General features: G+C 45.4%; 1 protein-coding gene across 3 annotated transcripts in view; it reads left to right on the plus strand.

Moving 5' to 3' along the window:
• Positions 1-18,079: 18,079 nt before the first annotated feature.
• PCDH19 (protocadherin 19) overlaps positions 18,080-24,839 on the plus strand; it is a 133,697-nt gene continuing 126,937 nt past the window's right edge. For 2 of the 3 annotated variants that reach the window (XM_006075602.4, XM_006075604.4), the window contains exon 1: positions 19,474-22,285. In XM_006075602.4, coding sequence (XP_006075664.1) covers positions 20,139-22,285 — 2,147 coding nt within the window. In that variant the 5' untranslated portion in view covers positions 19,474-20,138. Of the gene's footprint in view, positions 22,286-24,839 lie in introns of all 3 variants that reach the window. The other variant, XM_006075603.4, reaches the window with a different exon arrangement.

The raw sequence follows: 24,839 nt of genomic DNA on the forward strand, positions 1-24,839 counted from the left end.
CACACCCCTCATGCATTTCAGGCAGATTCCTGCATTGCATGTGAGTCTATGCTCTCACTCAAATTGGCTGTGTTTCTCTTCTGAAAGTACCAAGGAAATTTCTTCTGCATAGGCCAGTCTGAGTCATCTGAGCTACCTGGTTCTCTCTGAATGCTTGGTTAGAAAAATGAATCTGATTAACCAAAGATGAGGAGAATTCTGGCATTCTTAAATCTTCAAATTTACACCTGTCCTTGAAGGTGTGGCTTGACACCTAGCTGTTGTTTGGGGGAACTTCTACTAGAATTTTTACTTGGATACTTAATTTTCATGTAAAACAATTCTCTATTTCCTTTGTGTAAAGCTATTACTGAAGTGTAGGTGGTTTGGGCTGAAAGAAAGGATGGATTTTTCTCAGTCCTGTAGTGTGGCAGAACAATCCATCATTAAATACAAAGATGCCCCAAGGGAGCCTACTAAAGGATTAGCCCAAGGGGTATTCCTTGATTTGTTTTCTGTGTTTTTTTTTTTTTTTTTAATTTTAGTGGAGGTAGAAAGTATTGTTAATGGGAGGTACACCTTTTCCCATGGGAGCACATGGAATACCAACAGCTGACTTCACTGAACCGAATAGAGATATATAAAAGCCTCCAGCAGAAGGAAGCTATAACTAAGAGCATTCTGTTTATTGAACTTAACCTTAAAGCTTATTGTTGATTAGCTGTAAATAGTGATAAACTTATTGGTATGCTTTCATCTCTGTAGGATTCAGAGAAACTGAACAGGGCTCACTGAACTGTGTATTCAGTTTCTAAACTGTTTTAAATACCTAGGGAGCTTCTTGAAGAAGCCAGAGACTGATCTCATTACCCTGGCCTTGGGTTTATGTTTATGCACTGGGGACCTAGGGGGAATGTTTGGATGAATTCTTATTCTGGAAAAATACTTCAAACTATTTCACTGATTATGGCTCAGTAGGGTTATTTCTATTTAAAGGACAGACATTTTATTTTTCAAAAGTGATCATCTCTGAAATATCTACTATTTATATTAAATAATGCAACGTATATTTTGGATTGGTTTATAGAAACCCAAACTGTAGTTTTGTAGCATGCAATCTTATGCTTATTGTCACTCTTGCAGCAAGCATCCAACCATAGACATTATTAGTGAATTTGATTTGTATTTTGGAAGGGGAAACAAATTACTTCTCCATCTTCCAAACTGGTTCTGGAATCACAAATGTGGATGCATACTTCCACAAGTGCACACTACTTCCCTAAAAAGAATATCTTGTCATTGTGTGATAGACATGATGGGAGAAATGGTCACTGACTTACTGATAGGGCATGGAAAGATTAAGTGAAAGTCCCAGGTGTAGTGCCCCCTTTCCAACTAATTTCCACCTGGAAACCATGAATGTGAGCTTACGGGAAATAGTTTATTTTCTGATATAATCAAGTTAAGACAAAGTCATACAGGAATAAGCTGGTTCCTAAATCCATTAGCTGACATTCCTATAAGGAGAGGGAGGTTTGGAGACACAGAGACATAGAGACCAAAGGGAAGAAGACCATGAGCTGGCAGAGGCAGAGATTGGAGTGCTGCAACTATAAGACAACTGGAAGGATGGCCGATAACCACGAGAAGGTAGAAAAGAATCATGGAATAGATTCTTTCGTAGACCGTTCAGAGGGAGTGTGACTCAACGGACGCCTTGATCTCAAACTTCTAGCCTCCTGAACGGCGAGAGAATAAATTTCTGGTGTTTTAAGCCCCAGCCTGTGGTAATCTGTAACAGCATCACTGTTGTCATTGTTTAGTCACTAAAGTGAAAGTGAAGATCGCTCAGTCGTGTCCAGCTCTTTGCAACTCCATGGACTATACAGTCCATGGAATTCTCCAGGCCAGAGTACTAGAGTGGGTAGCCTTTCCCTTCTCCAGGAGATCTTCCCAACCCAGGGATTGAACCCAGGTCTCCCACATTGTAGGCTGATTCTTTACCAGCTGAGCCACCAGGGAAGCCCAAGAATATCCCTTCTCCAGCGTATCTTCCCTACCTAGGAATCGAACTGGGGTCTCTTGCATTGCGGGCAGATTCTTTACCAACTGAGCTATGAGGGAAGCCCCTAAGTTGTGTCCAACTCTTTTAAGACCCCATGAACTATATAACCTGCCAGGCTTCTCTGTTCATGGGATTTCCAAAGCAAGAATACTGGAGTGGGTTGCCATTCCCTCCTCTAGGGGGATCTTCCCAACCCTGCACTGGCAGGTGGGTTTTTACCCACTGGGTCATCAGGGAAGCCTGCATCCCTAGGAAGCTTAACAACCCAGGGTTGCACAGATAGTGAACAGTAGGTACATGGATGCAGTTAGGCTTTTCTGAACTCTAGAAACCTCAGTGCCTCCCTATGAGTGCCTCTTCTCCCAGTTACTCGCACTATCTTCAGTAAAACTAAGTTATGGAAATCATTATCTTTGGGATTTATGGCATTTTATGTTTTGCATGCTAAGTCGCTTCAGTCGTGTCCGACTCTGTGCGACCCTATGGACTGTAGCCCGCCAGGCTCCTCTGTCCATGGGATTCTCCAGGCAAGAATACTGGAGTGGGTTGCTGTGCCATCCTCCAGGGGATCTTCCCTCATTTTATGTTTTAGGGTGTTTTAATTATGGGGGGGTAGGTAACAGACTAGAATTTTAAGAGGAGAGCAGTATAAAAATCCCACAGATGTTGTCCAGAGGCAAAACTTGCTCTATTGGGTAATCCACGTTGTGTAGAGAACATGTTCCTCCTCTCTGGTTTCCCCCACTGAGACTATCTCAAAACAGAGCTGTAATGAGCACTTTCTAAGCTCTGCTGGTAGCCTATGATACGATAATGATAATGATGATGATAAACACTTATTAAGCACTCACAGAGTGAGGTTTTACTTGTTCAAAACTCATAAAAGACCTGGTCCCCACTGTCAGTCATAGTATTGGCACAGTATGGGAGTTGGCACTTTATGGTCAGTTAATGCTTTGTGCTGATCTGCTTGGACAATGGACCACAATCCTTCACACTTTCAAATTTCTTTTGTGAATTCTTCTACTGTCTCAGTGCCTGCCTCCACTGCCTGCCCCCCACCTCCATAAGCTCAGTGTGCTTGGAGGCCATAAAAAAGATAGATTCTGGAAAATATGGAATCACCATAATCATCAAAATACTAAGAGCCCACTTTTGTCACCAACTTACTGATCACCAATTTACTGATGAGAAAACTGAGGAGTGGGCATATTAAGTGACATTCCCAGGAGCAGTGGGCTGAATGGGTGCCCTTTCCTTCAAATTCATGTCTACCTGGAACCTGTGAATGTGACCTTATTTGGAAATAGAATGTTTACAGATGTAATAAAGTTTAGATGAAGTCATACTGGATTAGGTGTGTTGCTTTGGTTGTTCTGAATTATTGGGGTTTTATAGGCTTCATTACTTCTAGATTTCCTTGTTGTGGCTCATTTGAGCTAGAAGCTAAATTAGTCCTCTTATGAGGACCAGCTGGTGATAGTTTCAGAACCACGTAGAGTTGGAAAGGACCACAAGATAGCATGGTGAGCCATTTGCTTAGGGTCTCTAAGCTATCATCGTTTCCATTTTACAGATAAAATAATTGAAGACAATTTCAGTGATCTGATAAAGTTAATATATTTAATTAGCAGATAATATCCAACATTTTTGAGTATTTTGTACATGTCAGGCATTGTGCTAATTATTTTATGTGCACAACCTCATTTAATTTACATAATAATCTTATGTACTATCTAATTTTAAAGAAGAGAAAACCAAGACACAGAAAGATTAAGTAATTTCACCAGGGCAGTACTGCTAGTAAGTATCAAAATCAAGTATTTGCATATATATGGTGTGACTCCAGAAAGTCTGAGTCCAGACCCTACGCATTTAATCATCATGTTATATTGTTTAAAGGTCAGAGTGAGAATCAGGTCCTTTTGCCTTGGTGGTTAGAAAAGTGGTTCCCAACAATTGTACAGGGTCTATGCCGTCTATGGGGTTGCACAGAGTCGGACACGACTGAAGTGACTTAGCAGTAGCATGACTCTGTGTATGTGTCAAGCATTATCTGTAGACTTAAAAATGCGATCATCTAATATTTTAAGTTAATATTGATTTTGCTTGGATATACTGTACATTCATTTAAAAGCATTATTGAATTAAGAGTGGCTTCTTGTCATGATTCATTTTATTAATTCAGTGACTGCTAAAAAAGAACAATCCTCTTTTGGGGGAGTCTGAAATATTTTGATCTGAGAAGGCATCCTTATATTCATAAAGAAGATTGTGAACCATGCTATAGTAGAAAGAAAGCTCAATTTGGAGTCAGGCGGACCTGGGTTTGAGTCTTGCTTCTCTTTACTTCCTGACTGAGTGACCTTGGGCGAGTCCCTTAACTATTAACTTCAGTTTCCTCATCCGTAAAATGTTATTCTATAATTTATCTCAGAATATTGTTGGAAGCCTCAGGTGCAGCAGTATATGTGAAAGTCTTTTATAAAAAACTAGAGTTCTGTAGGTATCTAAGGCAGCCATTATTATTCCTCTGTGATACTCAAGGGATCAAATTTGGTCCTGGATACTTCCTTACATTCACTTTTCCTGTGGTCTTTCGGTATACCTTTTAACTAAAAACAAAAACAAAAAAAAAACTTCTGTCAATATTGCAATGCTAAGGAACAGGTCAATTTCTAATAAAATAACATCTACCCCTGGCATGAGCTTACTCCACTTTCTAGTCATGCCTGGAATAGCATCCTTTGTGAGATGAAAATTTTAGGTGGCAGAGAGGAAAAGAAGATGGCATTCTAGCTCTACTGTGGGGTTGACTTCATCCTTCCTCTTTGAGTAGGTCAAAATTATTACATCATTTTTTTTTTCTAGGCTGGGAACTAGGGTTGGAAGAGTGGAGTTCAGCTAAAGAGAAGGGGAATGATTTCTGTCTCTTCCTCCCATGTCTCTCCTTTCCTAGCTTTCTAATCTATTTGCGGGGGGGCAGTATTTATTCAAGCATAATTCCAAAAGAATGGACCAGATCCATATCTGGCTTTTCTGAGTGACATGAAAACTTTTCTCAGATCTACTGAGTACAGATATCATTGTGAAGTGGCTAGCCAAGGGCCATTGGTGAATCCAAGGGCCCTGTTAAAGTTGTGTCTTGATGAGAGCAGGGACCTCAGTTACAGCCATGAATCTGTTTTAGTGTTACTTTGTCACTGTTGTGACTTTCCATTTCCCCTTTGAGCCTAGTCATTTGTAACAGCCGAGATGCTCCAAGGCTTAGCATGAAAAGGTTTGCCTCAGCTTCTGGAACTAGAGCTGTGCTGCCACCACCTGGAGTTGAAGGGGATTTCAACAGCAATTCTTAGCTCACTCCCAGGAGCCAACTACAGACAGAATGTTCAATCTGCTCTCTTGTCTGAGAAAAAAATCCTTTTCTCTGGAAGCTTCTTGATTCTTTAGGAGTTGCTTGATTATGGAATGGGGTTTGGTTTCTAAACTACAAAATGCAATTTACAAGGTTTGAAGTAATGAATCTTTAAACAGGCTTCTTATACTCTTCACCAGCCACAGCTATCCATTATGATTCATGAAACAGTACATTAGTAACCTAGGTCTGACCAGTGCTAGGGCATAATTAATTTTGTGGCCCAATTGCACTTCCACTCTTTTTGTTAACCTCTTCTCTGAGGACATACAGGTATCAAGAGAGCCTGAGCACCTCCTTGTCAATTACACGAGGAACCCACAGTCAGTGCTTTACAAGACCTAGGAAGTATGGAAAGTTGATTGGGTATCTTATCATCAACCTTTATTGAGAACCCTGTCACTTATCTCCTTGATTCCATCTATACTGCAATTTGGGTGCCACCATAGTCCATCCTCATGACAGGCTTCAGTTGTGGGTCTTGGCAGAAGATGAACTTAAGTGCTTGATCTGCTACATTCTTTGTTGTCAAGGAGAGAGGAGGGGTTACTTCATTATTGATAAGTGAAACCTAGTGCAAGATGGGGAGGTCTTATTGAAAGGTCTTATAGAACTCCTTTGGAGTTCAGAGGACTCCTTTCAGTCCTCTGAACTTTGCAGTTGGTCCACGTGTCAGGCCTGAAGCAATTGTGTGGGTAGTAGCAAGTGAGCTATCATTTGCTGGATCCACTCTCAAAGTCAGACTTGCTTTATGTTCACATGGAAGAGGTTATATTGGTCATCTGGCTGCTTTTAGACACATTTAATTTTCATTATGTCCAGGAAGGGCTTAAAGAAAAATGTCATAGGCTTAGAACACACCATACTTTTTGTGCAGTCCTGAGATCTGAAAGTGGTGGAAATTATGGGAGTACACAGGAGAGTTCCAGGATCTTCTGTCCCCAAGAGTGTGCAAAACATAGCAATACATGGTTTTACAGATATACTGTCAGGATTCCCAGATTTAATCATTTTCGTTTCTACCAGTAGGTCTTATATTAGCCTCTGGCTCCCGGTCTTTTCCTTAGACTGTGTAACCTTTTGACAAAGTTCTTAACTGCTTTTGCTGCAACTTTCCTGGTCTAATCGCTAGCAAATATCTTGAAGAAAATCAAGTTTGCTCAACAGGCCATCTCTTGGCATTTAGTGAATTCTTATCAATGTAGACTGCCTTAGTTGGTTTTTAGATCTCATATTAAATGTTACTTTTACAGAGAGGCCTTTCCTGACCTTCTGTTTTAAAATTAGTTTCTTCAACCTCCCGTTTGGTACAATAAGAAAACATTCTCTAGAGTTAGGCATTCATTCCTTGGCTCCATGGCTCTGTCCACCACTAGCTATGTTACCTAAGGCAAGTTATTTGGCTTCTCTGCATCTTAGTTTTCTAGTAAAATAGGCATAATAATAGTACATACTTCATGGGGTTGTTGTGAAGATTAGTTACAGTACATAAAGCACTTAGAACAGTGCCTGGCTATCATCATCATCATCCTCACTACAATTTCAGTCCACGTGTGTGTCTTTCATATCACTTATTATAACTTTAAATTGTTGTAGGTGTTAGTCTTTTTTTTAGTCTCTCTCTTCCACTATTCTGAAAGTTATATGAGGGCAGAAACCACATTTGTATTTGGTTTTTCATTCTCCTTTTCTCAGTGCCCAGCACAAAGTAGGAGCTTAATAAATACTGGATTAGTAAATTAATGATAATTGAGTAAACTCTGGGAGTTGGTGTTGGACAGGGATGCCTGGCATGCTGCGATTCATGGGGTCGCAAAGAGTCAGACACGACTGAGGACTGAACTGAACTGAAGGAATATTTTTAAATAATTCAAGTATCTCTTTCCTCCAAGCTCTTATTATCATAAAATCTCTCTGTAATAAGAAGATTCCCAGGTCTCAATCAATGGAACACTATATTTCAAGGAACATTTGCTACAAACAAAAATGCCAGGGCAACATGTTCCAGTCTTCTTTGTCAATCTCTTTCTTTTTATTATTGCCTTTGCCTTTTCCAGCTATTAACAACTAGATCTACTATTGAGACCCATTTCTAGGTCCAGACCCAGAGCCTATGTCAATCATCCGAACTATAACTAAGGCTAAGTGATTGAGGATATGGGGATTTTGAAGGTACACACAATGAAATAATTTAAATGTACTGTGAAAATTGTAAAGACTCCTTTACCCTAGCATGATGTGTATTAGCAATGTACCCTAGATGACTATGTAGCCTCCAAGTCATAGATCCTACTCACTGTACCCTGTGTCACAGTAAGATCTCTTGGAACCAACTAAAGACTCCACCTGTGCTTTTTACCTGGAATCATCTGCTGCTGGATGTATCCTGTCTTCTTCTTCCACGAAATATTTTGGGCCTTCATGAATTCCTTGGAAACAATACCTTGGATTGTTTCTACCATTGCTGATACCAGCCTCCTCTGACTGGCAATACTTCTGGCCTCAGTGTTGCCACCCATTCTCAGCCTGAATCCTGAACTCACTGTAGTTATACTGCCTTGGTATGTGTTGTATTGGAATTTGGCTTGTGTAAGAATCATGGAGTGCATGTGTGCTGAGTCAGTTCAGTCGTGTCAAGACTCTTTGCAACCCTATGGACTGTAGCCCACCAGGCTCCTTTGTCCATGGGATTCTCCAGGCAGGAATACTGGATTGAGTTGCCATGCCCTCCTCCAGGGGATCTTCCCGACCCAAGGATCAAACCCATGTCTCTTGTGTCTCCTGCATTGGCAGAATGATTCTTCATCACTAGCACCACCTGGGAAGCCCAAATGTGGGTAAACTAGAGGAAGGAAGACAAAGCCAACCTGATTTATTTTCAAGTGAACCATGAATCATGTAAATGATACTTAGTTGCTACCTCTTTCAAAAGCCTTTGGTGATTCCACTGGCCTCCATTATAAGGTTTCTAATTCTTCATGCTAGCAATCAAGGCCCTGCACAGTAGCCTCTACCTAACTTTCTAACCTCAATTCCCATTACTCCACTACATAAAATTTTGAGATCCTTGAGGGCAGAGGCTTTATCTTCTTTACTAGTAGCCTGGCACTCTATATCTGGCACATTGTGGTGCTCAGTAGATATAACAGCTAAAAATTATTGAGTTCTTTACTCTGGGCTACGCATGTAAAACATGAACTGTTTTACAGCTGTCACCTCACTTTACAAGCATCATCTCATGTAATCCTGCCAATTAATGAAATAGATACTACACTAATTTGCCAAATGTCATCCAGCTAGGGAAATGGTATAACGAGGATTTGAATCCAGATCTGTTTATCCCCAGAGCTTGTGCCATTAATAATTACACCTTTTTAGTTCAATGGTGTCTGTATAATAAATATTTGAGCCAAACTATACTCTTGTTTGGGTTTCCCTGGTGGCTCAGACATTAAAGAATCTGCCTGCTAATGCAGGAGACCCAGGTTTGAGCCCTGGGTTGGGAAGATCCCCCGGAAGGAATGTGAACCCACTTCAGTATTCTTGCCTGGAGAATTCCATGGATAGAGGAACCTGGCAGGCACACAGGGTCTCAAAGAGTTGGATATGGCTCAGCAACTAACACTTTCACTACTTTTCATACTCCTGTTTGCCAAACACGACAAACTTACTGCAGCTTATGTGCCTTTGCTGCTGCTGCTAAGTCACTTCAGTCGTGTCCGACTCTGCGCTACCCCATAGACGGCAGCCCACCAGGCTTCCCCGTCCCTGGGATTCTCCAGGCGAGAACACTGGAGTGGGTTGCCATTGCCTTCTCCAATGCATGAAAGTGAAAAGTGAAAAGTGAAAGTGAAGTCGCTCAGTCATGTCTGACTCTCAGCGACCCCACAGACTGCAGCCCACCAGGCTCCTCTGTCCATGAGATTTTCCAGGCAAGCGTACTGGAGTGGGGTGCCATATGTGCCTTTCCCTCAACTGAAAGACTTCCCCCACAGTTTCTAGGTCTTTAGCTACTCCTTGGGACTTAGGTTATTTCAATGCTGAGTACTTATGTTTGGATACCTGATAAATGCTTCCTTCTATTTGTAGTTCTACTTTATGATACTCATAGCTAGGCTCTAAGCCCTTGGAGGGGAGGATTCACATCTTACACTGTTAAGTATTCTCAGCCTTAAGCATCAAGTATAGGAACTTAGATCAACTAAGTAATATTTCCTATTGGTGACGGCTTAAATGGGGATGAAAAAACAAATTGAAGTAAGGGTCATGATTAATTATAGTTGGCAAGAGATCTATATTACATAAGGATGTATTAAAACATTAAAGTCCTTTCATGTGCAAATAATAGTTACTAGGATGAGAAAGTGAAGGGACAGGGAAGAAATAGTTATCATCATAACCATTGTCCTTACAAGTAAATCTGCTTCAGAGGTTGAATTATCCTGTTATGCCTTTCTTAGACCAATTTATGTCTATCTTAGACCAATCTACGGCAACTTTCAGAAATCAGAAATTAGTTGCTTAGGTTGGACATAAGTATTTTTGCATTTGTGGAGTAATTTACATTTATAAAACTGCTTTAAAATAATTATGTTCACAGCAGATCAAACAAGCCTGAACAGGAAACCTGGGAGGGACTTCAAAGACTTCCTGATGACCAGGGACTGCCTATGGTAGGAAATCTGGTTAAACTCTATGTAGATCTGTTTTTCTCAAGAGAGGATCAGATTTCATTGATCTCCATGTTCCAAAGCTGTTCATGAACCCTGCTGTTCTGGATGTGTGACAGCTATTTATTTCTCAGGGAAAAGGGAACTAAATTAAGCATCTTTATTTTACTCTCCTTGGCTAGACAAATGTAATGCTATATTGGAACAGGTTAATGGTTCACTAAGTAATATTCAGAACCATGAGTTATAAAAGAAGAGAGGCCCATGTGTGAATCTTCTCTAATGTATAAGAAAATACGTGAAATTCAAAGTTGGGAATTTTCTTCTGACTTTGGTAGGTGACTACCTCTGCTGGGGTTTTAACCTGGTGATTTCAAAAACTATGAGATCAAGTATGTCACTCCATTAAAAAATACATATATATATATATATACACACACATATTTAAAATATATATATATGTAAAGTCATGTCATTATATATAATTATTTTTACATTCTATTCTCTTTACATTAGGAGAAAAGGTCTGCGGAAGATGTCTCCATATACATTAACACTGAAGAGAGAGACTATCTAAAATTTTCTTCCCCCAGATAACCCTGATCTCTGCTATGGAGCATGGAATTTGCTTACCTTGCTAGTGTTCACTTACATTGCATGACTAACAAAATTATTAATAGCTATAAAACTATTCAAGTCTTTAAAGATGCAGTTGCTAGGCTTCTCTCAATGGTCTCTCGCAGCAGCAAATTCTAAGCTGATAAGAAGCTGCATGCTGTTTTTATTTTAAATGTATTTTCCATTAATTTAATTGAACCTGTTCTTGCTTTTCTGCAATGGCACCAAGAATCAGAAAGGCATTCCTGTCTCTCCCACCACACCTCCATGGATGGAAGAAATCAGACCTGGATTTTCTCACTTGTCATCTTCAGGCTAAGCCTATCTTTTTCACTTTAAGGTTTCTTTTTGAGTGACCCTGCTCTTGACCCAGGGCATGGAATCTGAGAGCTGTATGGGGGTGGAGTGTGGGGAGGATGTTCTGGAGCTCAGCAGATGGATCCCAGGAGTACAATGACTTACCAGCCCCCTTGTGATTGTTGCCAAAACGCCTTCCTGTTTTCAAAAGTGTTTTGCCCCCTGCTCTTTTGTTTTGCTGTGCTAGGAAACTGCAGTTCCTTATGATGCCTGGTTTTGCTAGGGACCAAAATCTGCTATTTCAAGGAAATGCAGCTGTTTACTTTGGTGGGTGACTTGAGAGAGGGAAGGTTTCCACCCTCTCTCCCCAACCTCCTTGTTACCCCACCCCAACTTGAACTCCACTGGCTGGCTCATCATCTTACAAAGCATTGATTTTAAAAACTCACTATTTGCTTTTGATTGTTTGGCTGGGGTTGCAACGAAGTCATTGATAGATCTCATTTTAAGCTATCATCCTGTCCACTCTTTTCGGTCAGCCTTCCAGAACTGATTGCCTCTTTCCCCAAATGAAACTGCACAGCCAGACAGCGAGGCTTTCTCAAGTTCCACTGTTTGCTAGGGCAGAAAACACGCAGAACTGCCTGGGCCTCAAGCTAGGCCAGCTCTGCTCCAAGACTGTTAGTTTTCTTACCAGCCTATCATTAGGTGCAAGATTTAATTTGATCACTAGTGCCTAGGCGGCTATCCCTGAGTGGATACTTCCTGGTACTGATGTCACTGCATTTTGTGATCTTTGCTGAAAGGGACCAGCCCAGCTCAGCCCAGCTGATGTCTTCTGTGATACAGGACACCATCTTTCTCTACCCCTCCCAGCTTTTGGAAGAAAGGTCATTGGTTCTCTCTCACCGTCCTGGACCCAGCTGCAGGCAATAGACACAAATTAATATTCGTTCCCTCCCCAAGTCCAGTGCGTCAGTATGCAAACTCTTGGACCCCATATGGGGATGCTTTTCAGGCTGGTAAGCCATTGTTTTCTTCTTATTCAAAAAAGGTGAATAATTTCTCTGTTGCTAAAATGATTTTTCTGTCACTTCTGCTCTATCTGTCCCCTTTGTGGTGCTCTCTCTGCTTCCTACCGGGATCTCCATCTTTCAGTTTACTCTCCACTGCCCTAGGGCTTATCAACCTGAGCAGATACTGTGCATTGCGCTGTTAGTGGAATACGTGGCATGCCTTTGGTACTTACATCGCTAGCCCAGGTAATGTAACTGCAGTTGTCAAACCAGAAGTTCTTCACGTTTATTAGTTGTCTTTCTTTCCTTCTTAAGTTGACATTAAACCAACTAGTAAGTTTCCTAGTTCAGTGACAAATTAGTCAGTGGAGCAGCTGGAACTCTCAGGGAGCTACACAAGGCTTCTTCTGATTTCTGGGAGAAGTTTTAGAGGAACCAAGAACAACCCCAGGCTCAGCCTGGTCACCTAGGACTAAAGAATGTACAGCAGGTCAGGGGTCTTCATTGAAATAATCTTTTGCCCAAGATAACTAGAGAAACCCAGGAAGCTGGCTCATCAGATTTTTTGTACTCCTCTTTTTACCAGCTCTTTGGCTATTACTATTTATTTGAACTTAAGGCAAAAGGGTTTTCCTAGCATGGAGTTCACACATCTACCCCAGCTCCATCACCATCTATCTCCAAGTTTTCAAGGTCTGATTTGCTTTTTTTCCAGTCCTGTGGACATCGCCAAAAAGAACCCAGCTTTCTATAAAACCGGGCAACCAGATAGATTATTTTTATTTTTTTTTATTTTGGAAAGCTGGTCTTCAAAACCTTCCTGTAAGGCTGATAGTTTTGTCAGGGGTCCTTCAGCACTCATTGACCATTCTTTTCAGTGATATTTCTGCTTCTTTTCATGCTCCACTTGACACACTCGAGAAATAGCAGAAGAGCTTTTGAGAGAAGTCTAGGCTGTGAGTCAAAAGCCAAGCCTGCATCTGGAGCTTTAATCTAGGGAGTTACACATTGTATAGGGGTTCCTAGGATCTATCTACTGGGTTGCAGTACTAAAATGTGGGAGTAGCTGTGAAAAAAAAGTGGTTTGGCCTAACAGAAAGCATCCCCAGTCTGTACATTTTTGATTATCTCCTCTTTTTAGTATTCAGTTCATATTTCAGTTGGTTTTTGAGGTCTCTTACTTAGTGATGTTTTTTTTTCCCCAAGTTGTCAAGAAAGCACTTCCTCTGGTGGTAGTGGGGGTGTGGAATATCACTCTCACCCTCCTCCTTGGGATGAGAGAATTAGTGGTGGGAAGAAGGCTGGGCATGATCTGACCAGAATGCCTTTGAAGGGAGACCTTTCTGTTTTCAAAAGTGCTAGTGGTGGGGAACAATAACAGTTGGTATGAGTTTGCACCTAGGAAAATAGCGTTTGGGACCCACTTGGAGAGAATTCACATGAAAAGGTTCAGGCAATAATGCTGTTGAGCCCAAATGGTGCTGTCAAAACATTACAGGTAGTCACTGCAGGATAGTACAGAACGTGTTAGAGAGTAGTGTCATTTATTGAAATGTATCTGCTGATTTAGCTTTTGCTAATTAAATGGTCCCCACGATGTGTGTTTATGTAGGGACCAGTTGTGAGTTTTCTAGCAGCAGGAGTTTGGCCCTGTAGGAAGTGCCATTCCTAATAAGAGGGGATAAGCATGGAAGGGACTTGGGCATAATCTGTTCAGTTATGCTGGCCTCATCAAAATGGGAAGACTTGGAGTGATTAATAGATTTCTGTCTCTTTTTCACTACTGTCCCCTAACTCTCTTGTGTTTCTTGGAAAAGGCAAGCATCAGGGTCATGATGAACAATTTTAGCACTTAAAGAACACTTTATCTGTCTGCTCTTTGTTTTTCCTGCTACAACTCCCTGGCTGTCACTATTATCCTTTGTCACAAAAAAAGGGGGATTGGGAGGAAGAGAGAGGAAAAAGTACAAGGGATTCAAAGACTTTTCTTGGCCCCATTCTCTTGTCTTCCTGGTATTTTAGAAGGGTCATAAACAGCATCCAGGATGGTGAAAATGCACCCCACCCATGCCCAGTAGGCATACATCCCTTGCTGCTCCTCTTAAGGCCTTTCCTTATGATGCCTGGGAGTGTGTGTGTCTGTTTACGTGTGTGTGTATGTGTGTGTGTGTGTATGTGTGTGTGTGTGTGTGTGTGTGTGGTGGCTGGTGGTTCACTAGAAGTTGGCAATCACTTTGGGCAGAAGGGACAGAATTTCAGGAAGCTGTAGCTAGCTGTATGTAATTCTATAGCTTATAGAATTACACACTGCTCTTAAATTAATCAACTGAATTTAAAACATCACAAGGGCAAGACCATCTTAAGAAAAAAAAAGTTCTCAGTCCCTAACACAATGCTGGGCACACAGCCAACACTAGTTGATTTCACAAGGGAAGTGGTTGAGTTTTGTGTAATGAGGTCATCTTAGAAAATCGTTGAACTGCTCTGCAAGTCTACTTCCACATCTGCAAAGTCGTTTTACCTCCCAGGGCTATTGTAAAGATGAAATAAGACAATGACTTTATCAAGGACACTTTTCAGTTTTGTGCTGTTATCTCCATTTTCATTCTTTCATTCTCTCTATTCTAGGCATTGTAACCTAAGTAAGAAGATTATGTGTGCAGGCTGGAAAAGTTTGACTTTGGCAATTTTTTTAATCAAGTTTTTCTTTCTAAGAGAACCTCATCAGGTCAAATTGGTTGAGTAGAATAGAATGCCCATGAGATGCAACAAAAGCCAAGGTAGAAGATAATCCAGTTTTCTGCAGCAGGGACATTGGGGGATAGAGGGAAGAGAGTGAGAATGAAGTTATTTGAAGGCTGATCTCTTCGGAGCTTGAAGCAAACATTTAAAAAACACATGTCAGAAAGATCCTTCAAACTTGTCAGTGCTATAGTCCTCATATGCTAGTATTTTAGTTTCTACCATCAATTTTAACCTTTAAACCTTTTTACCTTATCCTTGTCAATGTTGGAACACCAAGAATTGTCCTCATATATCAGATTAATTTAAATATAAGGCTTTCCTCACTTTATTCTTCCATTGCCACTCAGCATTATTTCAGTAGCATGACTGAAATCTTAAAGATTAATAAAAAATCTCCTTACCATTTTGATTCTTGCCTCAGTGATCCAAAGAGCTACTATGGCCCAAAGAGCTGGCTTCCTCCGCATAGCAATGGCCCAGAGAGCTTGCCCTGGGCTGCACAGCAATGTAGTTGATACCCAGGGGAGCCTAGTGTTTTTTAGCAAAGGTTGGATCAAAAATACTGAGGACAGTCGCTAGATGTCCCTCTTGTGTCTCGAAAGAGGCTGAAAAGGCGGGGCGCACTTCAGGATTGAAGTAAAGGGAACCTAAGACTGAGAGAACTTTCTTTTTGTTTTCATTATCTACACCCAGAACTGTTTTTATTCAATTAATAAATTCCTGATCGTGAAGGTGTTTTCGGCTACTCACTTAGTAGCATTGTTGGAGTACGATGATCAAGCGTGTATATTAGCAAACATTGTTGGAGTATAATGATAACGGGCGTCTATTAGCAAAAAATACATTCTGAGAGCAAACGGCGGCGGCGGCGGCTTTAGGGCTATCTGTAGAAGTAGACTAGGGGAATGGAAGAACTATTTTTTGGAGGGGAGGTGTCACTATCACTTTGAACTTGCAGGTGATGAGAAGGAAAGAAAGCAGAGGCACATGGCCCAGCCTCCCTGGCACCTGGTTTTCATAAAAGCGGTTTAGTATAGCTGGGAGTACTTCGGATGCTCTACTTGGAAAGGCGGGGAGCATTGAGTGTGAACAGCGAGCAGGACCCAGGGAACCCCGTGTGATCTCTGTAGCGAAGCGAGCACATTTGTCTTTGCAAATGCAGAACATGTCTTTACAATGTGATTGCAATTACAAAGGTAATGACATTGTACATGGATTGAATTCTCTTATTTATCTTTTAAAGACAACAGACTATAGACATTCTATTAGCATTCCCCAAGGTAAGAGGTCCTCAGCCCTCTTATCTTGTTGTGTGCATCTTTTCAGATGCCACAGCAATGATAATCATTTTACCTGAGTAATTCTTCCATTTCTTGTTACCTGGGGGATTGTTAATGGCCGAGACTACTTCTCAGACTCTTTGCTCCCGCTCAGTCAAGCCGTGGAGGCGCCAGTTTACTTTTATTGATCAGTGGGTTCCTGACAGCCTTCGCCACAAGGAAGCAGCATCATCCTTTTTTGACTTAAAGGAGAACAGATCGCCTTAAAGTTTACAGCTAAAGCTTCTAAGCATAGCATGCAAACATTTTAGCATGCTGCTAATTGTTCTGTTTAAATAGTCCAAGCAATATTTTAGAACGCTGCCAAACGCCGAACTCATATCCCGTGATCAGATAGCAACCCATTTCAAATGCCTTTTAGGCCGTTTTAATTAGACCAAGATGCACTTCATTCCCACTCGCTGACATCAAAGGTAAATAACTGTGATAAATCAAATGGAGCCCTTCTTTGCGGAGCCTGTGAGGTGCATCCGCGTTGCCTGCCATGTTGTCACTCTCCTCCGGCAGGCAGGGTCTGCAGAAAAGCAGGCGGGCCACGCGGTTCCCTCGAGTCACAACTCTGTTGTTCACCTGCACCTCTAAATGACCAAATTAAATGATACTCATTGCAGATGCTTCGATTTTCTCCTAGATGTTCTGGGCTGAATTGCATCCTAATATGAGAGAGTGAAACGACCCCCACGCGGAAAGCGGATCAAGCTCTCTGCGCCCTCCCCTTGGTCTCAGATGCACGTTGGGGCGGGGGGGTCTCAACCTCAATCCCAGAATAATTCCTTTCTGAGGGAGAAAGCTGTCTTCTTCTTCCTCCTGCCAAAGTAAAGGCCGCTAAACTAGCTCCTCTTGGGAAAAGAAATATTTTTAAAAAGCAGCTAGGCTGTTCTCTGCAAAAACATGGCAGTTTTGAGAAAACCTATTATGTGTTCAAATGCCTTTTCCCCTTGTTTAGTGTTTTTTAAAGGGCAAAAGTGAGTCTCATTTTAAGCACACAGGCTCGGGCCAGTGTCTCTGGGTTAATTATGAATTTGCTCACCCAAGACTCCCAAATATCCAAGACGATTCACTCGGAAGGGTGATGCACTCTTTCAAGAATTGTGAATTCAGAAGCCAGCCCTCCTCCACCCCCAATCTATGATGAAAAAAACAAAACATCCCAACAGTTCAGAGAAGTACTTTTGATTCTTCCAGCCCGTGACCTTAATTAAGAGAATCAGGACGGGGTAGGGAGGAGTCCCCCTCTGTCCCCAGGGCGCCTTCAGTCCAGAAGGGAAGCCGAGTTTGATATCAACCCCGGCCACGCCGGCCTCCCGCTTCTCCGCACCGGCACACGCCAGCCACCGTCGCCACCACCGCCAGAGAGAAGCTGGCAGCCCCCTGGGACTGAGGCACTGCAGGAAAGCTGGGGAGCCCCGCACATCCGCGCCGGCTCCAGCTACCGGCGACCAACGTAGACTGAGCACCAGCTTCGCAGCTCCCGCTGGGCTCGCAGCTCTCCTAGCTTGGCGCGGTGCGGCGGCGTCCGCCCACCTGCTCTTCTCAAATGTACAGTTTATTTATAGAGAGCTAAATTCTCCAATGGGGTTGGGTGAGGGGCAACGAAATGTGTCCAGCCCTCTGGGTGGCTCAGTCCCTGCGCCACAGATCCCATTTGATTAACAGACAACAGACAAGAGCGAACCGAATCGGGTCAGGGACCCTGCTTGCGCCGGGGGTGGGTGTGGGGGCTTACAGGTCTGCTCGGGAAGGAGGGATGGGGGTGACGGTCCGGGAGGATGGCTGCCGCGGCTCTTAGCTGAAGAGTCACTGGCCAAGAGCCGGATGAATGACCACGTCTGGGGCGCTTTCTCCTTCCCTTTCTTCCTTCCACTACCCGAGAAGAAGAAAGAGACACTGACAGACAAACCTAGGGCAAAGAGAAAAAGAGGGCGGGAGGAGGGGAGAGAAAGAATATGAATATGAATGTTATATTCAAAATATGAAGATATGTGAGGGAGATAAACACACCGAGAGAATCAAATCCTCATCTCTCCTGCAATCTCTACAAACACGAGAGGCGCACAGTTCCTGGGGAGGCTCAGCTGCAGCTCCAGCACACCCCTCGACTTGCTCCACCCTGCCTTCTAACCCCTGCTGGGCTTGACTGGCCTCCCAGACTGCTGCCTTGGCTCAGTGGGCTGGGGTACCACTTGGTCCCGCCAGTGTGTAAGTTTCCGGCTGGCCCCGCCCCCTCCCGCGCATTGGCCCCGCCCCAAGACCGGGGCCCGCTGGGCTGAGCGCTGATTGGCCTGTGCCTGGCGTAGCCTGTCTCAGCAGCTCCGGCTCTCTCCTGCTCTCTCCAGACTCCACGGCCAGTAGTTTGCGGCATCGGCAGGAGCAGCAGCAGCAGTAGCGGCGGCGGCAGGCACAGAGAGGAGACTGACGAGCGGGCGCAGACGGCAGCACGGCTCCCTCACACCATCCCTTGCTTGCCTGGGGGGCACTGGCACCCGCGTCCCTAGCCCGGCGCAGACCCTTGGCCCGTTGCGCTCCGCGGCACTCCGGCTGAGCGGATTCATCCGAGATCCGAAACCTCCCACCCCTGCTCTCTCACACTCCCCACTTACACACCTCGCACCATACACTCACTCTTCCTTTCTTTCACACATTCACCCACAGCCCAAGACAGAAGGAGAAAGCGAGATAGACCTCCCATGCCCGCGAGCGCCGGGGAGGGTGTGAGCTCAACGCTGCGCGGCCAGCGCCTCTCCAGGAGGATGGAATCAAGAAGCTCCCGCAAGTAAACTTCGGCGGCGACATAACCGTCGACCGTGGCAGCTGCTGAGGCGGACCCCAGCGACATGCGATTGAGCTAGGAGGGCTTCCTCCCCTGGCAGCGGCGGCCCTCGGAGCGACACCCCAGTCCAGACCGAGGGAGGAGGAGAAGCCCCTGGTACCAGCGGCCGCGGCCCCGCCTCTCCTGGCCGGTACTGTTTTTGCTTTCCCTCCCCTCCTCCCCACTCCCCCACCCCGCCCCCCGGCCATTGGAAAGACTGGACCTTTATTTTCTTGAGCAAATTTCCATCGGCCGGTTTTCACAGACTTGACGTGGAGCCTCGGGCTGCATTGGTAACTTTAATTTCTGAGACGCAGAAGTCCGCAGTCCAGCTGCTCAGTGGGGGTGACTCCGTGTCCACCTCTGATCCTGGACACACGCGCCTCTCAAGCCTTCTGAAGCCAACCACAGTGCAAGGGAGCAAGCTCTCGTCTCGGCAGCCTCTATCCCCTCCCCCGTCTTCTGCGGGCTGGAGGACTGCCATCCCGCTCAGCCGGATACTCTGACGGCTGCGGCGCTTGACAGCAACTCAAACTCCCTCCTGCGACCCCCCTTTCTCCCAAACAGGCCTCGAAAAGGCCAGCGTGGCCCCCCAGGATCCCGGAGGGCGCGTTCCAGGCGGGTCTTGTCTCTGCGGTGAGCCAGGGGAACTGGGGGTAGATCCTTGCGCATGCCAGGTGCACAGACAGCGTGCTCACCAGCCCCAGTGCCGGTGCGCCGCGGTGGGTCGGGTAGTGCCTGAGAGGCTGTACCCGCACTGCACTCCCCGCCTTCGCCTCCAGTGCGGTCCGGACTCAGCAGCGCGTCGATCCGGCTTCTCAGACGCGGTTCCACCCGCAGCCCTGCGCCGCTTCTGCCAGTCGCGCCGGGCTAACTTTGAAGGGGGAAAACTGAATAGCCGGGCTGGAGGGAGGGGGCTCGGGGCCGCACGGCGCTCCCTCGGCCCCTCGGAGCCCCCGGGCCCCGCGAGAGCCCCCGCCGAGTCCACCGCAACTTCAGCATTGGAGCCGGCGCGGGTTTCCCCCCCGCGCCGCCGGGCCGCCCTGGGCGGGACTCCTCCCGCGGCCTCCGGGGCCCCGGGGCGCGCGCAACAGGCGGCCCGAGTCGGCGGGAAGCTGGAGCGCCGGCGGCGTCGGTCTCGGAGGGGTGTGGAGAGGCGAGGCCAGGCAGAGCCCCGCGCAGCCATGGAGTCACTCCTGCTGCCGGTGCTGCTGCTGTTGGCTGTGCTATGGACACAGGCGGCCGCCCTCATTAACCTCAAGTACTCGGTAGAAGAGGAGCAGCGCGCCGGGACGGTGATCGCCAACGTGGCCAAGGACGCGCGGGAGGCGGGCTTTGCACTGGACCCACGGCAGGCCTCTGCCTTCCGTGTGGTGTCCAACTCGGCTCCGCACCTGGTGGACATCAACCCCAGCTCGGGCTTGTTGGTCACCAAGCAGAAGATTGACCGTGACCTGCTCTGCCGCCAGAGCCCCAAGTGCATCATCTCGCTTGAGGTCATGTCCAGCTCAATGGAGATTTGCGTGATTAAGGTGGAGATCAAGGACCTTAATGACAACGCTCCCAGCTTCCCGGCGGCACAGATTGAGTTGGAGATCTCGGAGGCGGCCAGCCCGGGCACGCGCATCCCGCTGGACAGCGCTTATGATCCGGACTCGGGCAGTTTCGGTGTGCAGACCTATGAGCTGACGCCAAACGAGCTATTTGGCCTGGAGATCAAGACCCGCGGCGACGGCTCACGCTTCGCCGAACTCGTGGTGGAGAAGAGTCTAGATCGCGAGACGCAGTCGCACTACAGCTTTCGCATCACTGCGCTCGACGGCGGCGACCCGCCGCACCTGGGCACTGTTGGCCTCAGCATCAAAGTGACCGACTCCAATGACAACAACCCGGTGTTTGGCGAGTCCACCTATTCAGTGAGCGTGCCAGAGAACTCACCTCCCAACACTCCCGTCATCCGTCTCAACGCTACAGACCCAGACGAAGGCACCAATGGCCAGGTGGTCTATTCATTTTACGGCTATGTCAATGACCGCACTAGAGAGCTCTTCCAGATCGACCCGCACAGCGGCCTGGTCACCGTCACCGGTGCCCTAGACTATGAAGAAGGCCACGTTTATGAACTGGACGTGCAGGCCAAGGACCTGGGGCCCAACTCCATCCCGGCACACTGCAAGGTCACCGTCAGCGTTCTGGACACCAACGACAACCCGCCGGTCATCAACCTGCTGTCGGTAAACAGCGAGCTGGTAGAGGTGAGCGAGAGCGCCCCCCCGGGCTACGTAATTGCACTGGTGCGGGTGTCTGATCGAGACTCTGGCCTCAATGGGCGCGTGCAGTGCCGTTTGCTGGGCAACGTGCCCTTTCGGCTGCAGGAGTATGAGAGCTTCTCCACTATCCTGGTGGACGGACGCCTGGACCGCGAGCAGCATGACCAGTACAACCTCACCATCCAGGCGCGCGACGGCGGCGTGCCCATGCTGCAGAGTGCCAAGTCCTTTACCGTGCGCATCACGGACGAGAACGACAACCACCCGCACTTCTCCAAGCCCTACTACCAGGTCATTGTGCAGGAAAACAACACACCCGGTGCCTATCTGCTCTCGGTGTCGGCCCGAGACCCCGACCTGGGTCTCAATGGCAGTGTTTCCTATCAGATTGTGCCGTCACAGGTGCGAGACATGCCTGTCTTCACCTATGTGTCCATCAACCCCAACTCGGGTGATATCTATGCGCTGCGATCCTTCAACCATGAGCAGACCAAGGCATTTGAATTCAAGGTGCTGGCCAAGGACGGCGGCCTGCCCTCGCTGCAGAGCAATGCCACTGTTCGGGTCATCATCCTCGACGTCAATGATAATACCCCAGTCATCACCGCCCCACCGCTGATCAACGGCACCGCGGAAGTCTACATCCCCCGCAACTCAGGCATAGGCTACCTGGTGACCGTTGTCAAAGCAGATGACTATGACGAGGGCGAGAACGGCCGGGTCACCTATGACATGACAGAGGGGGACCGCGGTTTCTTTGAAATAGACCAGATCAATGGCGAGGTCAGAACCACTCGCACCTTCAGCGAGAGCTCCAAGGCTTCCTATGAGCTTATTGTGGTGGCCCACGACCACGGCAAGACGTCTCTTTCCGCCTCTGCGCTCGTCCTAATCTACCTGTCCCCTGCTCTCGACGCCCAAGAGTCGATGGGCTCTGTGAACTTGTCCCTGATTTTCATTATCGCCCTGGGCTCCATTGCTGGCATCCTCTTTGTCACTATGATCTTCGTGGCGATCAAGTGCAAGAGAGACAACAAAGAGATCCGGACCTACAACTGCAGGTAGAGCCAACTTTTTCTTTCTTTCCCTCTTTGTCTTGGGAGAATAAGGTGTATCTGTGTCTCTGTGTGAAAGTCCCAATGCTTTTGTTTTCTATTTAAATGCATGCATCCTACTTACAGCAGCTTCTTTTTGTGGGGAGGGGGAATTTGTGTTAGCCCCAGTTGATCAATTCTTTTGATCTGACAATTTGCTGGAAGACAACCATTTACTGTTCGAATGGATTCTGTCACATAATGATGATGAGCAGAAAAGCAATTATCATTTTAAAATTTGCACAGCTGTCTCCATGAAGTTATGGCAGGAAAAAAAAATAATGAGAAAGAGAGATTTTGAGAGAGACTTGAGAGAAAGAGAGGTTGATTTTTGGCAAAACCTTGAAGTATCACAACTTGATTTGGGGGCTGTAGAGTTTTGAGGACAAGTACTGAAAGGAAAGGGAGTGCTGGCAGCTGCCCTGTCCTGTGTAGAGAGAAACTCTGAAGAGAGCCTGTGAGTGGAATCTTAGAAAACCTTAGAGTGGGAGGAAGAGAGAACAGGAGTATGTGGGGAAGCAGGTGATAAGAGTTTTTTAGTGTGTTCTTGGCTTGTTTTACATCCAGTCCTCAAATGTCTTGCTATGTGAAGTGAAATTCTACCAGTCATCTATATGTTTTCAAATATCTGGTTGTTGGGTAGACACCAAACATCCCAATGAAGGACAAGACTTTTCATCCAGATGTTTCACTAAAAATAGCAATCTTCTGGAGTTGATGGTTCTTTCCTCTAATATGGAACTCTGTTGTGGTACTAAGAGCTGGTCCCTACCAGTGGATGTCACTATGGGCTATTTTGTTACAGTTTCCCTTGCAATGTGTGCAGGGTACGTGTGTGGTATGAGTGAGAGAGAGAGAGGGGTGGGGGAAGGAGGATGGGGGAGGGGAAGGTAAAGAGAGAGGGAGAAGAAATTTGGAAACTGGAATAACACATAGTAATTAAAAAAAAAAAAAGGTTTCCTGATCAGCACTTTGGAGGGTCTTGCTGACCCTCGCTTACAATATCCAATTTAGGATAGTACATGGAATTTTTTTCCAGCAGTGTCTCATCGAAACGGTTGAAAAAAAAAAGTTGTTTCTTTAGTTTGCTGTTAATGAATGATGCTGCTATTTCCAATGAAGGTGTGTGTTTGTGTGCTTTCAACACACCTACACATCCAGTGTGTCTTTTGTGCCATCTGTGCTTGCATGTTAACCAGTCAAAATATGTTCCTGTAGGTCTGATTTGTATTTGACACCGACTGAAATGCACACTTCTGTGAATCAGAGCCCCCTGAATATGTAACAGTCATGCAATTATTGTTTCCCTTTTACTATTCTCTGCATTACACAAGTTAGTAGACAAATGCTAACCACACATGAATATCAATCAGGTACCATAAAAGAGCAGCTGCAATGCCTCATAAATGCTTTAATCCTGTTACTAGTGAAATGGCCATGACTTTTCTTTCCTTCAGCTCCGAGTCATTTCAGATGGGAGAAATGGAAATTAATATTGCTCTTACCTTTGAAACCTGTGACTGCCAGTGGCAATTTTTATAGGAGAAAAATGTGGGGGTCTACAAAATTTTATTTATATGGAGATGATGATAGAGGGGACTCTTTTAAAGCCATTTCCTCAGCATAAAGTAAACGCATAAGACCCTTTCTTGATGAAAAAGAAATCAGCTTGAAATAAAGATATTGAAGGCTGTGCCACCTCTTGGTGATGTATGACTTGAAGTGAGAGCTCTTTCTGAGAGCTTGCCAGGGAGATCATTAAACAGGGAGGAGAGCGTTTGAATTGGCGGGGTGGGGTGGGTGGCAAGCAAATCTCAGTGCTCTCCAACTTCACTCATATGTGTATTTTGTAAAGAGCTCTGTTTCCTGTGCTGGTTTGGGATTAATGAAGTACAGTTTAATTAAATAATTGATCAATACAGAAAGGGGTCGCAATGAATGCTTCAGCTGAATAATTGGACCGGGCATTGCCAAACTTACCCATCGTGGGTAAATGAAATGATTAGAACTATCCAATGATTTTAAACAGATTAGAAAAGAAAATCAACCCCAGTCCTGGGGTCTTTGGGATTCTATCTGCTCCCAAGCCCTGGTAGCATCAGCTTGCCCTCTCTGCAAGTCTGCCTGAGCACAGAGTGTAAGGGTGAGGGTGACACAACTGCACAGGATAGGAAGATCCTGGGGACAGAGCAAGAATTGGCCTCTGGAGATATGCAATCTTCCCATCTGCTCAGACTTTTTAGAAACGTAAAGTTCAAGAGCTTCTCTTTCCAGGTATTAAGCAGAGATTTCTTGTTCTCAGCCTCTGCAGAGCCTCTTCCTGAAATGAATTCATTTATGAGACTTGCGAGATGATCTGCACTTGCTGCTTGAATTGGGCTCCCTTTTTGTACTCAGACAATTAGCTTTGTCGAGCGAGAATACAGGCACAGTCTTTTCCCTTGTAAAGATAAACCTGTATTATTTATTAACCCAATTGTTTTCCTGATTATTGCTCAGAAATGGAATTTACAGACAATAA

Source organism: Bubalus bubalis, chromosome X, assembly GCF_019923935.1.
Source record: "Bubalus bubalis isolate 160015118507 breed Murrah chromosome X, NDDB_SH_1, whole genome shotgun sequence".
Lineage (NCBI taxonomy): Eukaryota > Metazoa > Chordata > Mammalia > Artiodactyla > Bovidae > Bubalus > Bubalus bubalis.